At 58.6% G+C, this 20,951-nt stretch overlaps 2 protein-coding genes across 12 annotated transcripts in view; one reads left to right on the top strand and one right to left on the bottom strand.

The window, feature by feature from the left end:
• Window positions 1-18,384, top strand: part of RBL2 (RB transcriptional corepressor like 2) — a 56,567-nt gene extending 38,183 nt beyond the window's left edge. The window contains exon 23 of the mRNA XM_080643930.1: window positions 17,719-18,384. The gene's annotated coding sequence lies outside the window, so the exon portion shown is untranslated. The remainder of the gene's footprint in view (window positions 1-17,718) is intronic.
• On the bottom strand, window positions 18-19,704 carry AKTIP (AKT interacting protein). 11 transcript variants are annotated; one of them, XM_080643938.1, is made up of 11 exons: window positions 19,460-19,617; window positions 6,754-6,864; window positions 6,129-6,284; window positions 5,418-5,623; window positions 2,879-2,943; window positions 2,700-2,800; window positions 2,180-2,268; window positions 2,010-2,108; window positions 1,816-1,923; window positions 955-1,015; window positions 18-810 (listed from the first exon to the last, which is right to left on the bottom strand). In XM_080643938.1, the coding sequence occupies exons 3-11, from the start codon at window positions 6,204-6,206 to the stop codon at window positions 703-705; spliced, it is 915 nt and encodes a 304-aa protein (XP_080500064.1). In that variant the 5' UTR covers window positions 6,207-6,284; window positions 6,754-6,864; window positions 19,460-19,617; the 3' UTR covers window positions 18-702. The 11 variants fall into 11 exon arrangements, with proteins under 11 accessions (XP_080500064.1, XP_080500062.1, XP_080500065.1 ...); XM_080643936.1 differs by lacking the exon at window positions 19,460-19,617 and adding an exon at window positions 19,127-19,229 and having other exon boundaries at window positions 18-813; XM_080643939.1 differs by lacking the exon at window positions 19,460-19,617 and adding an exon at window positions 19,127-19,229.
• Window positions 19,705-20,951: the final 1,247 nt, after the last annotated feature.

Raw genomic sequence — 20,951 nt, 5'->3', positions numbered from 1 at the left:
CATAAATGACAAAGAACCATCATTTATTGGTTTATTTTGTCTCTACAAAACACATTAGTCATTCATCATTTAAATATTTGACTTCATTAGAAACCGTTCTAACACTTTTTCTCCCTCCTGCCATAAAAATACAGTAAGTAATTTGCTTTAAAAAAAACACAAAACTATGAACCAGTGTTCTGGCTGCCTCACGCCCCTAACGTGCACCTGGTAGCGATTCGTAAATCAGTAAGACAGTGGGCTGAAGACAGAGTCGGGTGGCCTCGCGCTGAAAGGGCTAGTACGCTAAGGAACCTGCGTTCTCCACTCCTTTCCTCTCCACTGCCTAACATATGTACAACTGAGACTCCGATTTAAAAACCCTTACATAGTGCTAAACTCTGTCTACTCTATTCGTTTCAAATGAATGCCACTTACCTTTAGCATTATATTCAGAAAAATACTTAAGCCTCAAGGTCCCCAATAATCTGGAGTACTGAACTAGATAACCACCCTAAAGACACTTCTGACAGAAGTAATAACGCGTTACTTAGAGAGAGGTTTCCAGAACTTGCTGTTAGAACCTACGCGCACACGGACACCACTGACGCCCAGTCCTTGTTCGCACAGTTTACTCGCAGCAGTCCTGGCCGCTGGTCAGCCTGGACTCGGCCTGCGTCTGCAGGAAAGTGCCTGGTGCACCAGTCACCACAGTCCCGGCTCCTAGGTGGTTCCTGTTTTCTCTTCTTTACTGAAGGGTTGTACTGAGCCAGGCTTTACCCAGGACAGGCCAGCAACGTGAACACTTTTATTGTGCTGTTCTTCAGGCTTCTTCTAGGCACAATCAAAAACAGACATCAGAAAGTGACTGATGAGACGTCAGCACTACAAACCCGTCTCCCCAACAGGTGTCTGTGCAGAATGAGGTTAGAAAGGGATCAGCAAGGTAGCGATCTCGGAAACAAATCAGCTTACTTTCTGAGTCAGCATCTTCTCTCTGGCTTCGTCGTGTATAGAAGGATTCCATGGAGAAAAGCTTAAGGAAGAGAAAAAGATTTAAAAACTGCTTGGCTTACTAAATTTGCGGAACATCTATTTTTTAAAACTTAAGCCAATTGCCATAACAAAACCTAATAAGGATTTAAAGAAAAGTCTTTTATCAGTTGTCAACGTGTAAGTTAAAATTATTTTCTCACATGATGACCATGCTTTACAGAGTATTTTCCTCGGGTTAGCTCATTTAAGCCTCGAAACAACCCCAGAGGTACTATTATTTAAAGATGAAGAAAGTGAGGCACAGGAGAAGCGAGTAATTGTTCCGGTCACAAAGCCGACCACTCCGTCTGCAGAGCCCAAGCCCTTACCCCCTGCACTACACTGCCTCCCCAGCACCAGTGTGCGGAGCGCTAAACCACCCATCCTTCAGGTCTGTTCTCCCGCCACTCGGCCCCAAGGTCAAGTGTCACAGAGCTCCAGAACCCACTGTCCCACACTAGTCACTCCCCTATGCAGCTTCCCTCCCTCACCACATCGGAACGTTGACGGGCTGTGGCTGTTTGAGAGGGGCTCCCGCTGACACTGACACTTAAAACAGCACATTACAGGGTCCTCAGGAATCAGAGTCACTTAGTAGCTCCCCACTGGCACAGCGTGCCTGTCGATGGGAAGCTTTTTGTTTAAGGAGCTGAAGAGGGGTCCGAAATGTGTTCCAGGGAATAAGGATTGTAGGCTAACAGGTGCTGTACTTGCCCTTTCACTCCCCGTTTTCATTTAAGCCCACCGGGACCGTGGCGCACAGGGCTGCAAGGTGCGCTCTGCCTAGGTCCAGGCGCTTACCTAATGGCATAGGGGTCTTCTATCTTAGGCTGGTCAAACAGGCGGGCCGTGCACAGCTTCACACTGTCCACCACTTTACTCTTAAACAGATGAACGTCTTTCTCATACCTGTGTGGAAAGTTTAAGTCAGACGTTACCCACACCCTCTCCCAGGCTGCACTCCCAGATCGATCGGAAATTAAGCGGTGACCTACAGGACCGCAGCCTCTGGGTGCACGGGGCTCGCCGTGTCGATCTTGTAGAACACCCTCCTAGCGTACATCAGCACCTGCCAGATGTGGTTGTGGTTCCGCCTAAGGGAGACAGGCGCGTGACTTGGCCGTCCTACTGGCTCTGTCACTAAAGGAAACACTTAGCTACCCACCTCCACTTCGCAAATGCTCTCTTCACATCCAGTTCACCCGAGGAGGGGTCGACTAGCGGGTGGAAGACGGGGATATCAAACACCAAGCGCTGAATGGAGAGAGACGTAGCTCAGTGGGAGCAATGAAGGCAGTGGGCCCACGGACAGTGGTAGGAAGAGTGTCTGGACAAGGCAGTCATGCCAGGAGCTGCCCCAGAGCGAGACTTAACTCCTTTCCCCATCGTCCTGCGCCATGCAGTTTGGCAGTTTGCCAGTGAGGGGGTGCTCTGCCCAGCACCACGACCCCGAGTGCTGTCAGCCTCGGCACACGGCTGCGAGCGCACAGGCACAGCTCCCGGTGGAGGCTGACAAGGCCAAGGACACAGCAAGGCACAAGCCCTCCCCCCAAAGACTGAAGCGCAGACAGACATCTTGGGAAACAAGCATAAAAGTGGCTGGTCAGGAAGGGAACCAAGGCTCCTTCAGCGCCCTGCGGGCCTCCCTGGCCAGCACACGGAGCCAGGCTGTCACGCCCACTCACCGGGCAGTCGCCGTCTGGGTAGTTGTCAGGGATGTACACTGTGAACTTAAATACCCCGTCTTGGTAAAGTCCATGCCGAATGAAGATCACTCCAAACCACACTGCAGGAGAAGCAAGCACGGTTACGGCCTAGTGTCGGAGATACCGAATGTGCTGCCGCTGTAGAAAAAGGCGCTTACCTAACGCCGAGCGGTAGGACGGCTGCACGTAGACCCCCGGCAGCTTCTGCTTCACCAGCAAGGTACTACAACAGAGCAGAGCATGGGGCTGGGCGGAGGTCACTGACAGACACACCACCCACCGTCCTGCTCTGCGGAGAAAGAGTCCCTCCGGGGCAGCTGAGGCCCTAACCCGACAGGCCCCGTCATCCCAGCCCCTCCCCTGGCCCCGGCGGCTGCCCTCTACTGGCTTCACCACAAAGAGCCCAGATTAAGACACTGAAGCCAAACACAGGGACACAATCAAGTTTTCCTCCCAGAAACCCACCTCCCCCAAACATCATCCAGAAACGAACTGGAGGTAACTCTGAACAATGCAACCCGGTTTAAGCTCTGGACCTTAGCCGGAGGTAGATGAGGGGACTGGTCCAAGTACTGCTTCTGTGACCGCACAGCAGAGCTCACCCACACACATTCAAAGCCACTTAGACCCAGTGCTAGGTAATCCTATATAATAAAAGGCTAATATGCAAATAGACCCAACAGCCGGTCACTAAGACGCACACTGACCACCAGGGGGCAGACGCTCAACACAGGAGCTGCGGTCACGATTGGGGAGCACAGTGGCAGTGGCAGAAGCCTCCTGCTTCCGTGGCAGCGCTAATGACCTCTTGGGGGATGTCCGCCTGCCAGCTTAGGCCTGCTCCTCAGGGAGTGGGTCTAAGCCAGCAGGCAGACACCCCCTGAGAGCTCCTGGACTGCGAAAGGGTGCAAACCGGGCTGAGACCCCCCCACCACACCACAGTGTGTGAATGCCGTGCACCGGGCCTCTAGTTAAGAATAAAGTCCCACGCACGTGCCCTCACGGAGGTGTTGCTTTCACTGTGACCCTAGTCCCTGGGCAGTGTTTAGGTGTGTCCGTGGTGTGCTTCTGCTCCGAACTGACCCTGCGGCGCAGACACGCCCTCTGGGCCCGGGGTGGGAGCGTGGGTGCCAGACAGGGCAGACACAGGCTGCTCTGGCTCTCTGGGACCTCGTCCCACCCCAGCCATGCCACACCGCTCTTTGTAATGAGCCATGAGCCCAAACAAGTCAGGCTGTGAGCTGTAAGTGTGAGGTAGACAGTGGACCTTAGTTGATACTTTATGACCTATTTGCCTAACTTTAAAGCAGTCACTCCTTTTTGGTCACCAACATTGGGTGTGTCCACAGCAGCGTGGCTGACAGATGCAGCTACCGCAGCTCAGTCTGGCAGAGGGCGTTGTGTTCTGCGCAGAGGGCTCAGTGCCACAATGGAAGCCTGTCCAACACACTGCCCAGCCTCCAGCACAAGGCCCCTTATACAGCCTTGGGGGCCCCCGCCACCACATCACACTCGGCCCTCAGACGGCGGCTCAGCCCCTCTGCCCTTACAAGACTGGTGCTGGGACGGAGGGCTCAGGGGTGCCTTTAAAATAACTGCATGTACAAAGGCATTTTATTTTATGTTTTCCAGTTATGCCACTGGTCTATAACTCAGTGTGTCCTGACACACTGTGCTTAAAGACTCGGTTTTGCTTTACTACTGCACTTCTTCAGCCTCGTTACCCGCGCACAGCGCATGCCTGCAGCACAAGGCTAGGACACAGCCCAGTATCAAGTGCCGTGTGCAAAGGAATTTTTAATTAATTGAAATGAAGAATTCTCCACACTTTCTGCCCTTGGGACAGATTATTTAATCAAATGCCACCTGCTCTCGGTCACTATGGGAGCCCCGTGGTAGGCCAGGCGCTGTGCCATCACGCCTCGCACACGTGCAACCGCAGTCCAACCTTGATTTCACTGACCCGTCAGCCTCTTGCTGTGCAGAGCCCACATCTTTATGACGCCCCGTGTCCCCTCCCTCAGCTTTGGAGGTCATACGGAGTAAGTCCACTCCCCTTTCTAGTGACAGGCCTTCCAATGGGTGAAGTCACGCACTTCTCAACTTTTCTCCAGGTCCCCAGTTCCAGTTCCTTCATTCCTGCCTCCCAGGGCCTGGCTCTCCATCTCCCCTACTGGGACCACCTCCTCAGGGGTCGGGTGCCTCTCACATGGTGACCCCCAGAACGCAGCACAAAGCCTCCAGCGGGGTGCCCCGGGAAAGGTTAGATGGCCACCGTCCCACTGTCCCGTCCTCTACCACCTCTTCAGGAGGTGAATTCCTCCCTTCATAGGAAGGGACCAAAATTAAGTCCCTGACCTACCACAGGTACTTACTAAATCACTTCCTGTTCATGCTCTCCAAAACAGGCATGGAAATGAACGCACACATTTGCCTTCAAGTCCTACTTACCCAAGATCTGCATGAGAGTCATTACATTTATGACAGTGTATGACATGCCTTAGGCCTTGGTTAAGGAAGGTCATACTGCCTACCATAGCTTCCCTCTCTATAAACACCAAGCTGACGCCGCAGAGGTATGAGTTTGAGCTTGAAGATTCAATGGCGGCCACTAACTGAACCCAGTCCATTATAGCGCATTTCACTCCTCACCTTCCCGAGTCAATGAGAACGTAGCCAAGTGGCTTAAGAACTTACAATTCTGCCAGAAGGGAGTATTCCAGGTAGAAGGGCCCGTAGGAAGCGTGTGTGCCGTTTGTTGACTGTGCTGCGGGGGCAGGAGACGTGGGCTTTGTGATGGGCAAAGCGTTTTTGGGAATAGAAGGCAGCTGTTTCTTTGGAGCCGTGCGTGGAGGGCTGGCCTTCCCGTCCCCAGTCACTGTCTTCTCTTCGCCGTCAGATCGCTATTCAAGACGCAGTGGGGAGAACATCTGTTAGGATGATTCTTAACACCCAGGAGTGTGTGTGCTGACCTTGGTCCCTGGCCTGAAGGCTGGAATGACTCTTTCACAAGGACATCTGGCCCCATGGCCGAGATGACTCGAAAGGCCTTTGTGCGGGGCCAGTATCCCGAGCAGAACAGAGCTGAAGCAGGACCAACACGTTACACTTGATCTTAGCCAAAAGGCCGAGAAGCGATTAGGACCAACACGTTAGAAAACCCCCGTCAGCTGCGTCCTAGGGGCCCAGAAAGCCAAGAGTCACGAAATTTAAGTGAAACGAAGAAGAAGATGGTTTCTCCGGGGGCCCCCAAAGGGGCAGGGGTGACTAAACAATTAGACAACTGTGCAAGGGCAGCTCCATGTGCAGGCCGGGCGCTAAGCAGCTCAGACGCCAGCGGTGAGTGAAATGAGGCACGGCCTGACATTAGCGCTTGGGTTAGGAACAGGAAGGAAGCGCTTCTCTCACTTGCAACGGGTCCGACTGTGATCCTGGCCCTAGTGCGCACGGTGCCGTAGTTGGACTCTCCCCCGCATAAGCCATCATCCACGGGAGAGGGAGACTAGGGGAGCCAGATAAACGGCCGTGGCGTTAGACGGCGGCCTGGAAAGGTGTGTCCTGCGCCTAGAAAAGAGGTGAGCAGCGGTGCCCTCAGAGAGCTGGGATTACGCTTTTGTCTTCGCGTATGCTCGGCTTTCCTAAAATGTATGCTTTTTTGCCACTAAAAAGACATTTTACTTAGAAAAATTAAACCAGGGGCCTCGAGTGGGACTGGACCACATGGGGCTGGCCTTTCCCAAGGCTTTCCTACCCAGAGCATCTCGCGGTTCAGGGAGATGTGGGCGGCAGTCATCACGTTAGCATCGCCGATCCACATGGTCTCAGCGCTACCAGAGTCATTTCTATTTGAGATGCGACCTCCGTCTCGGAAACTGACTTTAATCCACAAAGTAACTGCTTCTCTAACATAAAGCCTGAACTAGAAAAACCAGATGATGATCTTGTTAAGGTTACTGGGCCACCCGAGTATAATTATTTTGGCCTCTGTTCTTATGCAAATGGTTTCCTCACCACATTCATCACCTGTACCTACTTTGCGTCCAGAGCTTGCAGACATGCTCCAGAAAGGGTTCATAACGTGTGCTCCACACGAAGAAGTGCAGCCGCCTGCGTCATCCAACTTCTGTCCCCAAAGTCACTTTACCTTCAAATGAGAGGGGAAAACAGACAGCCAACACCGAAAGTTAAGACTTTTGAAATAAGAACTAAATGTGCCACTCTCAATAGGAATACAACACAGCATTATATAACACACCGTTATAAACCCAGGGGAAGAAGGTTTTCAGAAATAGTTTCCTTCAGTACCCCCTCCGTCTTTTGACTCCAATAGCTTTCCCACCTTTAAATACCCCCAGGAACCTGGGTGCCAGTGCTGGGCCGGGATTCAGAACCCTCAGTGACACAGCTCACTTTGGTGCCAGAACGCAGAAGCCCTGGGCTACAACGTCACTGCCAGCACAGAGTGCACGGTACCCACAGGACTCCACGTCTAGCGCTCTTCTCAGGGTTATGGGACATTAAAGGGCCAAAGGGGCCAATTTAAGTGTGTCCCCAATGAGTTGTCTTCAGCATAAAATATTTCTCTCTAGCAAAGTTGCAGGCAAAGAAGTGAGAAAAAACGGGAGGGCAAGCATGTGGGAGACTGGGCTAAAGGGTCTTGTCAGGACCGTCCCCAAGAAATGACCTTTTTCAACTGCTTGAAGGATCGAGACGGCAAGGCCAGGCATCCAAGGATACAGGTGCAGCAGAGGCGTGCAAAGGGCTTTCCCCAAAGCTGTAAGCAGTGGGTAAGAGCATGTCTCTAAGGTCACAGAGTCAGGGGTCACTGACTAAAATACAAAGGGAGAGGCCTAGAGACAGCACTGTCTGCTTGGGGCGCCCCCCACCCCTCGGGAGACCAGAGCCCCTTCTCTGAGCTCCTGTTGGCACCAAGCTGAAGGCTGCAGGTAGAAAGGGTCAAGCTGAGCAATGTTTTACTAAACCCTTGAGAAGCAAATCATGAGAGAATCAGGTACCAAATGACCCTATTCAGCAAAAATGTGTTTTCTGCAAGCCTGTGACACCCACAGAGGTGCCTCCCAGAACCTGCCTGTGCCAGTTAATGAGGTTTGCTTTCCAAGACACCATGCCACCTGGTAATTAAGTCAAAGGAATGAGGATGCTGGTTCTTCCACCAACCTGCTGACTTACACTGAATGGCCAGATTATGATGATCTCTGAACGCATAATAATCTGGCCACTCAGTGTATATCCTATATAATTAAAGGCTAATATGCAAATTGTCCCCTCAACCAGGAGTTCGACCAGCAGGCAGGCCAGCCAACCATCCATGTCCCCTCCCCCTGGCCAGGCTGGCCGGACCCCACCCATGCACGAATTCATGCACCGGGCCTCTAATATATACACATACACTGAGTGGCTAGATTTTTATGCGTTCAGAGATCATCATAACCTGGCCGGCCACTCAGTGTATATCCAGTAAATAGCAATTTATTGTCAAGAACTGCAAACCTGCCTTTAAAGATGACTAAGGTGAAAATCATTGGGAGATGAAAAATGTGGACGCACGAAATGAGAGCAGCACCCCACTGTCATCTAGGCAGACCTGACTGAAGAGGGGACCATCCCCTTGGGACACAGTGATCACAGCCAGGTGAATTTGCTGGGGTGGATCAACCAACTCCCCATTAGGTCCCCTCCAAGTCTAGCCCTAATGACTCTGCCTGGAAGAATCAAGTAAAACTTTCTCCCAGCTCCTCCTAGGAGCAACATAATCACCTGGAAATGGCCTTTTTCAACTGCTTGAAGCCCATTTTTCAGGAATAAGGTTGCCATTTATGGGGTGTCCAATTTCCCCAGACACGATAGCACTTTCCAACAGGAGTGACAGGCGGGAGACATAAGATGCGTCCTAGTCATTAGGAAACAATCTGGCATGTCTGCTGGTGCGGCCACACACACCCTTCTATCAAGCTAAGGAGGGAGATCTCGGACCCGTGCCAATGAAGCGTACACGGCATGCACCAACATCTTGAGAGACGGGTCCTTCTTCCCTCCTGTGCGCCAGGGTCCCCACATGGGCACCGCGTTAACACGTCACCACGAACAGCCTCAAGGTCCACGTTAGGCGGCGACGAAGCAGGGCCCCCTGGGTTCGCCGGGCTCGCTGGGGCCAGGCGGGAGAGAAACCTGGGCACGCGCTGGGCGTAAACGCATCTATCTCCTCGCGCAGAGAATCTGGACAAACCTGTCTCGGCCCGATGCGACACGGGCCGTGTCCGGCCTCACGGCTACCTACCTCTCGGGGCGCCGCCGCGAGCCCCTCCCGCCAGGCTGAGGGTCTCCGAGGCTGGGGACGCCCCGCCCCACCCCCCGGAGGGCTTTGGGCCGCGGGCGTGGGAACAGGGCCGGACAGGGCGGGACCTGGATGGGGCGAGCCGGTCGGCTACCTTCTCCTTGCCCAGCCTGGCACCGCTCCCCAGCTCCCCAGCTCCCCAGCTCCGAGGCAGACCCCAGCGCCTCTGGCAGCAGGTGCCTGCAAACATGGACAGGTGCCCAGCCCCGCCCCCATCGCTACGGAGCCTGGAGCGCCCAGCGGGCAGGACGCGGGCGGCGAGGACGCTGGCAGCGGGGTGAAGGACGCCACAACCCTCATACCAACGAGCGAGCGCCTCACCTCAGAGCCTTCAGTGCAGGGCTCCCCGCGGCTAAGAGCCCTCGCGTCCGGACAGCATCTCTGTGGTGGCCGCGACAGCCGGGCCCTGCCCGCACCCTGCCCACCCCGCCCAACTGTGCGTCAGTCTCCGCCTTCTTTTAGCCCCGCCCCCCCAAGCTTCCGCCCAGCCTCCCTTCACGCACTGGCTCCCAGATCTGTCTGTCAAACACGTTCTTCCGGGAGCGGTGGGGCGTTGGGGGACTCCACTCCATCGTCCTGCCAATCAAATCTCCGCTCGGTAGGGCAACTCCTGGCATCTTGAAGGACTGGCCGTGTCCCGGAAGTGTAAGCCGGGGAGATGGAGGGGGCGCCTCTACATAATTGGCCGCTGCGTCAGCCAGTCACCATAGAGACCCGCCCCCATGTTTATGCGTAACCTCTGCGGCCATTCAGAAAGCCGGGCTGCGGGTTTTCCTGCTGGACCAGGGCAGGGCCGGCGTGGGACCAGAGTCTCCCGGACTTGGCGCCCGGCCGGCCGTGGGCACTTGCCAGCCTGTCCACCCTGGCTCTACCTGCCCCTGCAAGTCAGCCAGGCGCTGACCGCCACATTGGCCGGGAAGCGAGGGTCTCTCAGGTGGGGAGACCCGGAAGAAGCCTTACGTAATATAGAGGAATGCCAGCTTTCTATGCCAGAGAGGAGGAAACTAATGGATACTCATGATGCCAATCAAACTGCCCTTGAGGGTAGCCTGAGGAGCTTTGAATCACTTGAAAGAAGATACGTGTGGATCCCTTGAAAGAAGATACCTACTAAAGGGCTCCTGATGGCTCACTGGGCTCAAATGTAAAAGCAGGGCATAGCAGCCATTACTAAACGGGCCCGCAGCAAACCGCACTTGGGGGAGAAGCCTCATTGGACTGCACTGTGTTCCTGCATCTGAGCCAGCCTTATAAAGGAACTCCTGGAATCCTATTTCCACCAATAGGACTGATACTTTCCCTGTCAAATCGACTGCACACCTCCCCTAATTACAGTGACTCGTTCTGACCGATCAGGACAGTGTTTTTTAGACCAATCAAACTGCAAGGATTTGGAGTCTTCATTTGCATAAGGGCAGGCCAATCAGGGACCAGGGGCAGGGCCTTCTATAAGTCAGCTCCCCTCGGGGCAAGTGCATGGTCCACATTCCAGCCTGCATAGACAGACCCCAGGGGCTGCCTCCCTGCCAGGGCCACCTCACAGCCCTGCTGTCTCGTAATTGAACTGGTTCCTTCACCACCACCTCCCAAATCAGGGATTCCTGTTGGCGTTAACTGGCACCATATGGGACCGAAATGGGGGGACGAGGACCAGGAATTTACATCTGTCACAAATTCCTCTGTGATTCTGGCACTAAAGTTTGAGAATCTCTCCCATGGCACTGTAGCTTCTGGCCCTCTGACCCTTTTTATTTTCACCTCACAAGCCTTCCCTTTGATCTGGAACACCTTGACCAACTCTAGTGCTGCTCAAAAGCTTCCCATTGAATGAAAAGTCATTTCTGACCGAACGCAGTCTAAGCTCAGCCAGGCTTACAAGGCACACCCTATGCTGGCTCATTCCCACCTCATGTCCCATGTTGGTCCCCAGACCAATTCTGTGCCTGCTGCCATTAGCTTTCACACCTGAGCCTTGTTCTCACAATGGTGCCTTCTCTTGGGAAGCTCGCCCCGTCTCCACCTCACTCGATATATCGCATTCAGAAGAGGAGAAATGTACTCTAACTGGGTTATTGTTCAACCGTGGTCGCCTTTGAAATGCTGGTAAAATGGCCTCTTGTTGAATGGCAGGCGGCCAAAGTCTCCTAATGGTAATCCCAAGGGTGGGCCCTGAAGTCCAGCTTCCGCCCCGCGCTGAAGACACGCCTCGCCGCTTCCTTCTGTCCAGTGTGCATGCACTCGGGGATGCTCATGCCCTTAGCGTGTGTCTCCGTCAGCGTCAACAGGCGGGCAGGAAGCCCTTCCTTCTGGCCCAGGTGGTCTCCCTGGGCACCGCTCTGGTTTGCAGCTCCGCCTCCGCTCCCCGACTCTTTCTCCCATCTCACTCTCCCCTCTCTTCTTGGCAATCGCATCCCTACCCCAAGCTACACCCAGGACTCACATGTATCCCTCCAGCCCAGACCTCGCCACTGTGCCTCAGAGGAGCGTGGCCAACCGCCCGCTTGGCCCTGGTGCCTCGGACACACGTCGGTTAGAGTCCCCAGGCCTGCGCACGCCAGGAAACCCACCTTCCCCTGGCTGCATGGCACGGGGATTCCCCCACTGGTAGGCGGGCCTCGGCGAAAACAAGATCTTTTTCTCCCCCTGCCTCTTGAAGACGAGCAGGAGGACCTTTCTAGAAGCAGGGACCAGAAGTGAGTCCCTGGGTCTCTGCCCACAATCAGTCAAGGGCACGCGGAGTGACGGGCAGGATCGGCTCGGGCTGATCGATGTAGCCCAGGTCCCTGTGCTTTAGGCGGAGGCCTGGCATCTGGGATCTGTACTTGGGAAGGGCCGCTCTGTGCGGAGGGCCACGAGAGGAGGCGAGAGTTTAGGGAACCACGGCCACAGCTCAGCAAGAGGCGAAGTGACGGAGGTGACGGGGAAGTGAGCGACTTCCAGAGACAATTGAGAGGCGGAGTGGACAGGACTTGGCTGTGGGTGAGATATGGGGGTACGGGGATGAAAACGAGAGGGGGTACCATGGATGGCACCTGGATTTGGGGCCTGAGCTACCGGTTGAATGGTGAGGCCATTCACGGAGATGAGACAGTGAACGCACTGCCGATGGGAGGGCAGGAGCGGGAACCAGCGGTTTGAAGAGGCGGGGTTTGGGGTGTGTCTGTAAGCGCTGTGGTTTGTGTACCCACACCATGGACCTGTCCCTCATTGCTGACAGAGCCTCGATATTTGTTGAGTCCAACCCTCCAGTGGTTCCCCATCGCTCTTAGATCAGAGCCCGAACTCCTTGCGGTGGCTGTGGGCCCAGCAAGGCAGGGCCAACACCCCCCCCCACCCCCACACCCCTGCCCCTAGAGGGGGTCACTGGATATTTCCTTTGCCTGAAACATTCTCTCCTCTCCCGCCCCCCATCAGCTCAAACCCCGCCTCCTGAGAGCCATTTTATGGGGGGTGACTCAGTGTCTCCCCCACACCACGGGGCAGGAACCCTGTCTGTCTTGCTCTTCATGGTCCGCCCCTCTTTCTGCACCGGCTCAGTGCCTCGATGCAGTAGGTTGTGAGGAATCTTTGACCAAGGAGGGGCAGAAGCCATTTAAATACATTTAAGACGCCTCCTAACCTGCATGCCCCGAGCTCTGCACCACGGAAGTAGCTCATCGTGAAAATGAGGGTGACCTGTTCTCAGGGGAGTGCGGAGGCAGCCTCGAGGTGCCGCTGTCCTTAAGACTAAACTGTAAGTCCTGGGCGGGAAAGCCAGCTGGCCTAACCCTCCCTACGAGACAGCCAGTCCCTTCGTGTTACAGTCCTCGCTCTAAATTTGGGGGGCAAACGTGATATTTGCGTCTAAAGATGAATTCTTCTTGCATCAAGACTTAATAAATATGTGATCTCTGAGTCGTCAGGAAACCAGCTCATGTTCTAATCGCCAAAGCAGACACTGAATCCACTGGTCTCTCAGTTTCTGGGAAATGGATTGTACGGAGCAGATCACTGATTTACTCCGAAAGGGAGGAGGATGGGGTTAGGTCAGTGGTCGACAAACTCATTAGTCCACAGAGCCAAATATCAACCGTACAACGACTGAAATTTCTTTGGAGAGCCAAATTTTTTAAACTTAAACTTCTTCTAACGCCACTTCTTCAAAGCAGACTCGCCCAGGCCGTGGTATTTTGTGGAAGAGCCACACTCAAGGGGCCAAAGAGCCGCATGTGGCTCGCGAGCCGCAGTTTGCTGACCACGGGGTTAGGTGAAGTGTGTATGCACTTCAGATGCACCCACACAAGCCAGTACTTTCACCTCAATCCACTTGCCCCTAAACCAGGCGTGGGCAAACTTTTTGACTCGAGGGCCACAATGGGTTCTTAAACTGGACCGGAGGGCCGGAACAAAAGCATGGATGGAGTGTTTGTGTGAACTAATATAAATTCAAAGTAAAGGAGCGGAGGGGAGAGCAAGAGAACCCTCCGCTCTTTCGGCTTCGCGGGCCGGATAGAACAGCCGAACGGGCCGGATCCGGCCCGCGGGCCGTAGTTTGCCCACAGCTGCCTAAACCCTTTGGCGAAAGGATTCCTCGATCGTGTGGCACCTGTGTCCCCGACGACATGTACCGTTCAAGATACATTCAGTGATCACATAGCTGTGGATTCACTTCAACGTGTCAGAAAAAAGTAACATATCCAAAGCACAGCGTTGTGGTTAGCAATGTTTAGGGTGAGACCACAGGAGGCATTTAAGTTGTTTTAAGTGAATGGACTTCAGGGAGGGTCTTAAACAAGTAACGCTCCCATAGCTGCTGGTAATCCTCAGACGCGGCAGAAATCGTGGTTTTTGACAACGACTGACGTCTGAGGACCACTGCATGTGGATGACATGGCTTCCGCGCTGCCTCCGCCCTCCTGGCCACTGCACTGCTTGCTTCTCAGCCTCACACTGTGCTTCCACTCCCTGGCTGTCCCTCGGTCGCCCTGTCCTGGTTCCGGTGACCCCGGCCCCGAGTGAACGAGTGAGTGGAGGACGCACGGCCGGCGGGACGGAGGGATGCATGTCACAGGACACGGCCCGTCTCATCCGGCCAGAGGGCCGCTGGCTACCGTGTTCTTCATGCCGCGAGGAAAAGCAGCCGGTGCACAACGTGGCGGCTCAGAGGCCTGGGGGGAACCACCGATGTCCTCTGGCCACCAAGCGACACACAGCAACTAGCACCCGCTCCCTCAGCTGCAGACAGCGGCCCCCCACGAGCCGGCGTCTCTTCGGTTGGCCTGATCTTTGCCAAAGCACCGCACTGCGGCTCCAAATCATTTGGAGAGATAAAGGCGTGAGGCTAGTTTTAGCTAGAGTGACAGATTCGGACAAAGACAACCAGAAAGGGGGGGAGGGAGAGGAGGGAGGGAGGGAGAGAGAGAGAGAGAGAGAGAGAGAGAGAGAGAGAGAGAGGTTGATTGATTCATCCATTGATAAATACATCAGGGTTCGCCGCGGGCGGGGAGATCCCGCCATAGAGGCCTCTGTCCTCACAATAGGCAAACGGTGACTTCGAAAGACCAGGCGTCTGGGCAACCTTGAGGGTCTGCCCCCAGCAGGTGACCCGTCACCTCTCTTATCCCAACTTGTCGTCATGCAAGTTCAGTCCCACAGGAAGGCAGATCAGATCCCACAGGAAGGCAGATCAGATCCCACAGGAAGGCGGATCCCACAGGAAGGCGGATCCCACAGGAAGGCAGATCCCACAGGAAGGCGGATCCCACAGGAAGGCAGATCCCACAGGAAGGCAGATCCCGGGGAGCCCCCCGACACCCACCCCCGGGACGCAGCAATGCCTCGTGGCTTTGCCATGTTCCTTTTCCTCCTTTTTCCTCCCGAATCATGTACACGAAGTTGCAGTCATGACCTTCACACCCATCACCCCAGCGTGCACCTCCTAAGGGCAGGGGCCGTCCAGGAAGGACAGCCGCAGCGCACTGGAGAAGTCTAACTTCCGGGCCTCGCTGCGGGCCCACACCTGCTCCAACCGTCCTCCTGGTCAGGCACCAGAAGAGGCATCTACATCCCGGTGTTCCTAAGCCAGGATCCAGGCAAGGCCCCTCTGCCTTCAGTGCTGTCTCTTTAATCCCCTTCTTCTAGAACAGCCCTCCCCACCTTCCCCACGGACCGCCTGAACCGACTGGGGTGTCCTTGAGCTTGATTCCCCATCCCCGTGTCTCTAAGCGGTGGGGCCTGAGGACGTGGGTGTGGTGGTGGGCTGGGGGGGCCGGGAGAGAGGAGCCTGGTCTGACCCTGGGCACTGCTGATGCGGACCCGCCTCCTAGCGATAGCCCTGAGCATCAGACACACGCACGCCCTCTGCTGGCAGCGGGCCTCCACGTCCGCTGCCGGGAACCCCGGGAAAGGGGGGAGGTTTCAGCGGGAGACGCGGCCAGTCTGCCCGGACTCTGAAGGCGGACTGCTGTCCGCGACTGTCCGAGCCCACGTGCTCCCGCGGCCGCCTGCCGGGTGCTTGCCCGCTAGCGGTTCCAACCGAGACAGCTCGGGGGCTGGCTGCGGCTGCGCCAGCAAACGCGGTGCGGGGAGCGGCGGGTCTCGGGCGCTTGCGGGTTCAGCGAACACCTGCTCCGTCCACCTGCAGCCAGGGGGCCTCAGGCCCGCGCACGGGCGCACCGCCAACTGCGAGAATGTTCACCTTTTCTCTTTCCGACCCGACAAAGCGCCAGACAGTCCTTAGCGTGCGGGGGACAGACGAGAAAGGCTGCGATGACCTGGAGGAGTGTTGTGGCAGGGGCGCGGCGGCCCTGCGGGGGAATGTGACTGCACAGCGGGGACCGCGGGGACCTTACGGTTATCCTAAAGGGTTCAAATGAACCTATTTCCCCAGTAACGGCAGCCCCCCGCTTTCCAGTGAGGCTAAAAGACAAACCCCACCCCCACCCCCCACCCCGCCCGGGAGACTGCGGCGGGGAGGGCGCTGGGGGGTAAGTAACTCCAGGCAGTGGCAGCAACTCCTCCTGGAGGGCGGCCGAGTGCCCTCTGGTGGGCAGTGGGAAGAATGCAGGCGGCAAAGCAGAAATGGAGGGTTTGTTTCTCCCAGAACCCTGTAGGCACCTTTTACCACAAACGCGTCCAGGCTCTTAAACAGCCCGGATCACAGCTGCATTCCTGGAAGCATTCACCATTCACCGGAAAGAATGTTGTGTTTCCTTTAGAAAAGGTGCTCACAGACGCCAGCAGGGGGGCAGGCCCCAGGGCTCAGGTGCACAGAGAGGAGGGAACATGGTCCCTGACCCTCCATCTAAGATGCCTCAGACCACCCCCCCCCGCCCCCGCAGATATGCCCACGACCAGGCTGAGGTTGGCGGGGCCTGTGTTTAGGGAGAAATGCGGGGCCATCACCGGGGAGGTAGCACTCCTTGTGTGTTGTGTGTGTGTGTGTGTGTGGGGGGGGGGGTACCGAGAAATCATACTTTGAGAACGTGTCCTTTCCACACGAGGGATAAAGAGTGGGTGTGGCATGGCACTTCGAAGAGATGGGACGCGAGAGGAAGTGGCTCCCTTGGGTGGCCCCAGTGGGTGCTGTCAAGGGGACAAGAGCTAGAGGGGGACGGCCACCCCCCGTGGGCCCCTTAAGCCACCTGCCGGGTGGATTTGCGGTGGAAGCACCCTTTCCATCAGGAAACCCGCTCCCTACAGCCCTCGCGGTCTGGCTGGGCGGCTCCCGGGCACCGAGACCTCGGCCTCCTTGGTGATGATTCCAGCGCCCTGCAGCCCAGGGCGGTGCTGTCGGATCACAGCAGCCCGCAGAGGCCAGGACGCCTGCTCAGGAGGAGGGCCTTCTGTGCGCTTCCACTCACCCGTCCATCCGGAGAGTCTCCATTAGCGACTCTCAGGCCCCTGGGCGAGCACTGCGCAGTCTCAGGCACCTTGGGCGCTGGGGAGGGCCCTGCTCACACCTGAGGCCCCGCCCCCGCTGGGAGGGATCTGCTCTCACCTGAGGCCCCGCCCCCGCTGGGAGGGATCTGCTCACACCTGAGGCCCCGCCCCCGCTGGGAGGGATCTGCTCACACCTGAGGCCCCGCCCCTTCTGGGAGGGATCTGCTCACACCTGAGGCCCCGCCCCCGCTGGGAGGGATCTGCTCACACCTGAGGCCCCGCCCCTTCTGGGAGGGATCTGCTCACACCTGAGGCCCCGCCCCGCTGGGAGGGATCTGCTCACACCTGAGGCCCCGCCCCCGCTGGGAGGGATCTGCTCTCACCTGAGGCCCCGCCCCCGCTGGGAGGGATCTGCTCACACCTGAGGCCCCGTCCCCGTTGGGCAGGCTCTGCTCACACCTGAGACCAGCCGTGTGTTGGGAAGAGGCCGCACAGGAGACGGGTTTACACACCAAACAGGTGTAGCCCCGCGGCCACCCCGTGTCTGGCTGGACAGCCGTGAGACAGCGTGAAGGCCCCAGGCAGGGCGGCCCCTCTGTGCAGGACGGTGTCGGGGCACCCATGTTCCAGCTCGGACAGGGGGTCCCATGTTCCGGCCGGATTTAACCGCGGTGTTGACATCCTTTTCCCTCTGCGCGCTTCCGGACCTGACTCAGTCTCACCTTGGCTGAGCTCACAGGTCCCAGCCCCAGGCCGGCTAACTTCTTATCTGAACTGTTTCAGCTCCTGAGCCCGCAGGCGGGGCGGCCGCGCCCTTGGCCACCAGACCTCCACACCGGCCACCACACCGGTCCTGGACCTGGCCCCTCCAGCCTCGGCCCCCCCAGCCTCGCCCCCCCCAGCCTTGCCCACCCCCAGCCTCGGCCCCCCCAGCCTCGCCCCCCACAGCCTCGGCCCCCCACAGCCTCGCCCCCCCTAGCCTCGGCCCCCCCAGCCTCGGCCCCCCCAGCCTCGGCCCCTCCAGCCTCGCCCCCCATAGCCTCGGGCCCCACAGCCTCACCCCTCCAGCCTCGCCCCTCCAGCCTCAGCCCCCCCAGCCTCAGCCCCCCCAGCCTCGCCCCCCACAGCCTCGCCCCCCCCAGCCTCGCCCCCCACAGCCTTGCCCCCCACAGCCTCGCCCCTCCAGCCTCTGCCCTCCAGCCTCAGCCCCCCACAGCCTTGCCCCCCACAGCCTCGCCCCCCACAGCCTCGCCCCTCCAGCCTCTGCCCTCCAGCCTCAGCTCTGAGCAGAGGACAGGAGCTTGGAGTTGCCCTCAAGACCTGAAGAAGTGATTTGTTCCCCACCTCTGACCAATCAGCGCCCCGCAGGCCCCACCCCAAACCCCCACTGCCATGTGATTTTGCCCATTCACTTTGTAGCCCTCCAGCCCCAATAAACGAATCAGCGCCTTTCTGGACTGCAGACCCTGCCCGTGCGTCCTCTGGACAGACCGTGCTGGGTGGGGGCGTGCGAGGGGAAGAGGTAGGGGTGTGCGGGAGGAGTGGGGATGCGGGGGGTGGGGGTGCTGGGGCTGTGATGTGGGGGGGCAGGCGGTGCGCGGAGGGTGGTGAGTGGGTCTGAGTGGGTGTGTGCCCCTGCGCGCCTTGTGGCTGCGGGTGGCCTAAGGGGAAGGGGGCAGAGGGGGCGAGGGGGTGAGGGGGTGAGGGATCAGCGAGGCCCAGAGACTGTCCTTTCACAGGTCACCCTGGCCTCGGCCCCCCGCCCCCCCCCCCCCCGCAGCCTCCGCTCACTTTGCGCTGAAGAGGGGCAGTAGCAGGGAACCCGCCTGTCAGACACCTTCTGGGAAGCACCCGGGAGCAGCTGGGGCAGAGGACAGGACCGCTATCGGGGCCTGGCTGGCTGGAGGCCACAGGCCGGGCAGAGGACAGGACCGCTATCGGGGCCTGGCTGGCTGGAGGCCACAGGCCGGGCAGAGGGGCCTCGTCCATTCTACACCGACGGCTCCCGCCCCAGACTGAGCCTGGGGCTCCCCCCCCCCCCCCGAGTCCGGGCTCCTGCCCCCGCCTCTCACTCATCACCCCCCAGGGACGGTCACCTCGAGCCCTTCCGTGGCCCCTGCTGTGGACAGTCAGACCCTGAGCGCCTCCCCCTCTGGCCCGTCGGCAGGCCTGGGGCCCTAGGCATCCGTACCCCGAATCCAGCCGCTCCTCAGCACCCCGCTCCTCAGCACCCCGCTCCTCAGCACCCCGTCTGCTCCCAGGAGCCCGCCGGCCCTGCTCACCCGACTGCCCTCAGACCACCCACCGCTCCCCGCCCTTTGCCCCGCAAACCCAGCGGCGGAGCCTGTTAAAACCTAACTCGGTCACGTCCCTGTTCCCCTCAGAAGGCCGACGCCCCCCTCCCAGAGTCACACCCACAGTCTCGGTGTCCTTCCCGCGAGGCCCCTCCCGCCGTCCCTCCCGTCTGCGGCCTCAGGGCCAGCTCTCCCCTCCTCCGGCCCGTCTGACCAGCCGCAAGTCTTACTTGAATCTCGTGTCCTCAGTGTCCCTCCCCCGACTGTCGGCCCCCCAGGCAGGATGCCTGCCTGTTTTCTCCGTGGGGGTCCCCGGCACCTAGGACAGTGCGCGGCAGGTGCTGGTGGAGGAACGGCGGCCCCTGGGGGTGACGTCCTCGGGGCTCAGAGGCGCCTCCCATGGGTGTAAGCCGCCTTCTGCTTAGCAGGCTGTTTGCCTGGCGTCACCTCCAGCAGTTACGACACACCAGGTGTGACTCACCCTCCGAACCCGCAGCCTGGGGGGGAGGCGGGCCGGACACTCCTTAAAGCACCCCCACACCCCAGCTCCGGTCCGGGATCTGTGGGAACAGCCTCTTTGTGGGGGCAGAGGCAGGGAGGGGGCAGAGGCAGGGAGGGGGCAGAGGCAGGGAGGGGGCAGGGAGGGGGCAGAGGTAGAGGGGGGCAGAGGCAGGGAGGGGGCAGGGGCAGGGAGGGGGCACAGGTAGGGAGGGGGCAGAGGTAGAGGGGGGCAGAGGCAGGGAGGGGGCAGAGGCAGGGAGGGGGCAGAGGTAGAGGGGGGCAGAGGTAGAGGGGGGGCACAGGTAGAGGGGGGCAGAGGCAGGGAGGGGGCACAGGTAGAGGGGGGCAGAGGCAGGGAGGGGGCAGAGGCAGGGAGGGGGCACAGGTAGAGGGGGGCAGAGGCAGGGAGGGGGCACAGGTAGAGGGGGACAGAGGCAGGGAGGGGGCACAGGTAGGGAGGGGGCAGAGGCAGGGAGGGGGCAGAGGCAGGGAGGGGGCAGAGGCAGGGAGGGGGCAGAGGCAGGGAGGGGGCAGAGGCAGGGAGGGGGCAGAGGCAGAGGGGGGCAGAGGCAGAGGGGGGCAGAGGCAGGGAGGGGGCAGAGGTAGAGGGGGGCAGAGGCAGAGGGGGGCAGAGGCAGGGAGGGGGCAGAGGCAGGGAGGGGGCACAGGTAGAGGGGGGCAGAGGCAGGGAGGGGGCAGAGGCAGGGAGGGGGCAGAGGCAGGGAGGGACGGGACAGAGGGGTCACCAGCGCCCTGTCTGGCCAGGACAGCCCCTCGGGCTCGCTCAGCACCCCTCCCCCCCCCCCCCCCCCCCCCCCCCCCCCCCCCGCCACCCTTGGAACACGCTGTCTCACCAACTCAAGTCAGCACCTGAGACTGTGTACCCGAGTCAGTCCTCGGGGTCAGGGGTCAACTAAGAGGAGGGGGGATGCGAATGCTCCCCTCTTCTCCCTTCAGTGTGACTGCACACCTGGACCATGTGGCAGCGGCCCCTGGGCCCTGGCCTGTGTGGGACCCAGCTTCGCAGGGACAGACGGGGGGCGGGGGGGGGGGGTCTGCTCTCCCAGGCCTTTCCAGGAATGTGGGGAGCACGCGGGTCCTGGACACTGGTCCTCGGAGGGATCCGGGGACGGCGCTGTGGCCCCAGTGCCATGGGGGGCCGCTGCCCCTCCATCCCAGCACCACTTGCCCGTGGGCCTCCTGGCAGAGCCTCTGTTCTGC

The sequence above is a fragment of the Plecotus auritus genome (assembly GCF_963455305.1).
Source record: "Plecotus auritus genome assembly, chromosome: 10".
NCBI classification, from domain to species: Eukaryota; Metazoa; Chordata; class Mammalia; order Chiroptera; family Vespertilionidae; genus Plecotus; species Plecotus auritus.
Note: the sequence above shows the minus strand (reverse complement) of the source record. Positions and strands in the feature narration are given on the sequence as shown.

Excerpts from the sequence above, each read along its gene's own strand:
- AKTIP (XM_080643936.1), bottom strand. The coding sequence starts at position 6,206 with ATGATGGCTTATGCGGGGGAGAGTCCAACTACGGCACCGTGCGCACTA. Across the intron at positions 5,624-6,128 it reads CACAGTCGGACCCGTTGCAA|CGATCTGACGGCGAAGAGAA; the intron begins GTGAGAGAAGCG and ends CGTCTTGAATAG. Across the intron at positions 1,016-1,815 it reads GAAGACCCCTATGCCATTAG|CTTTTCTCCATGGAATCCTT; the intron begins GTAAGCGCCTGG and ends CTCTTCCTTAAG.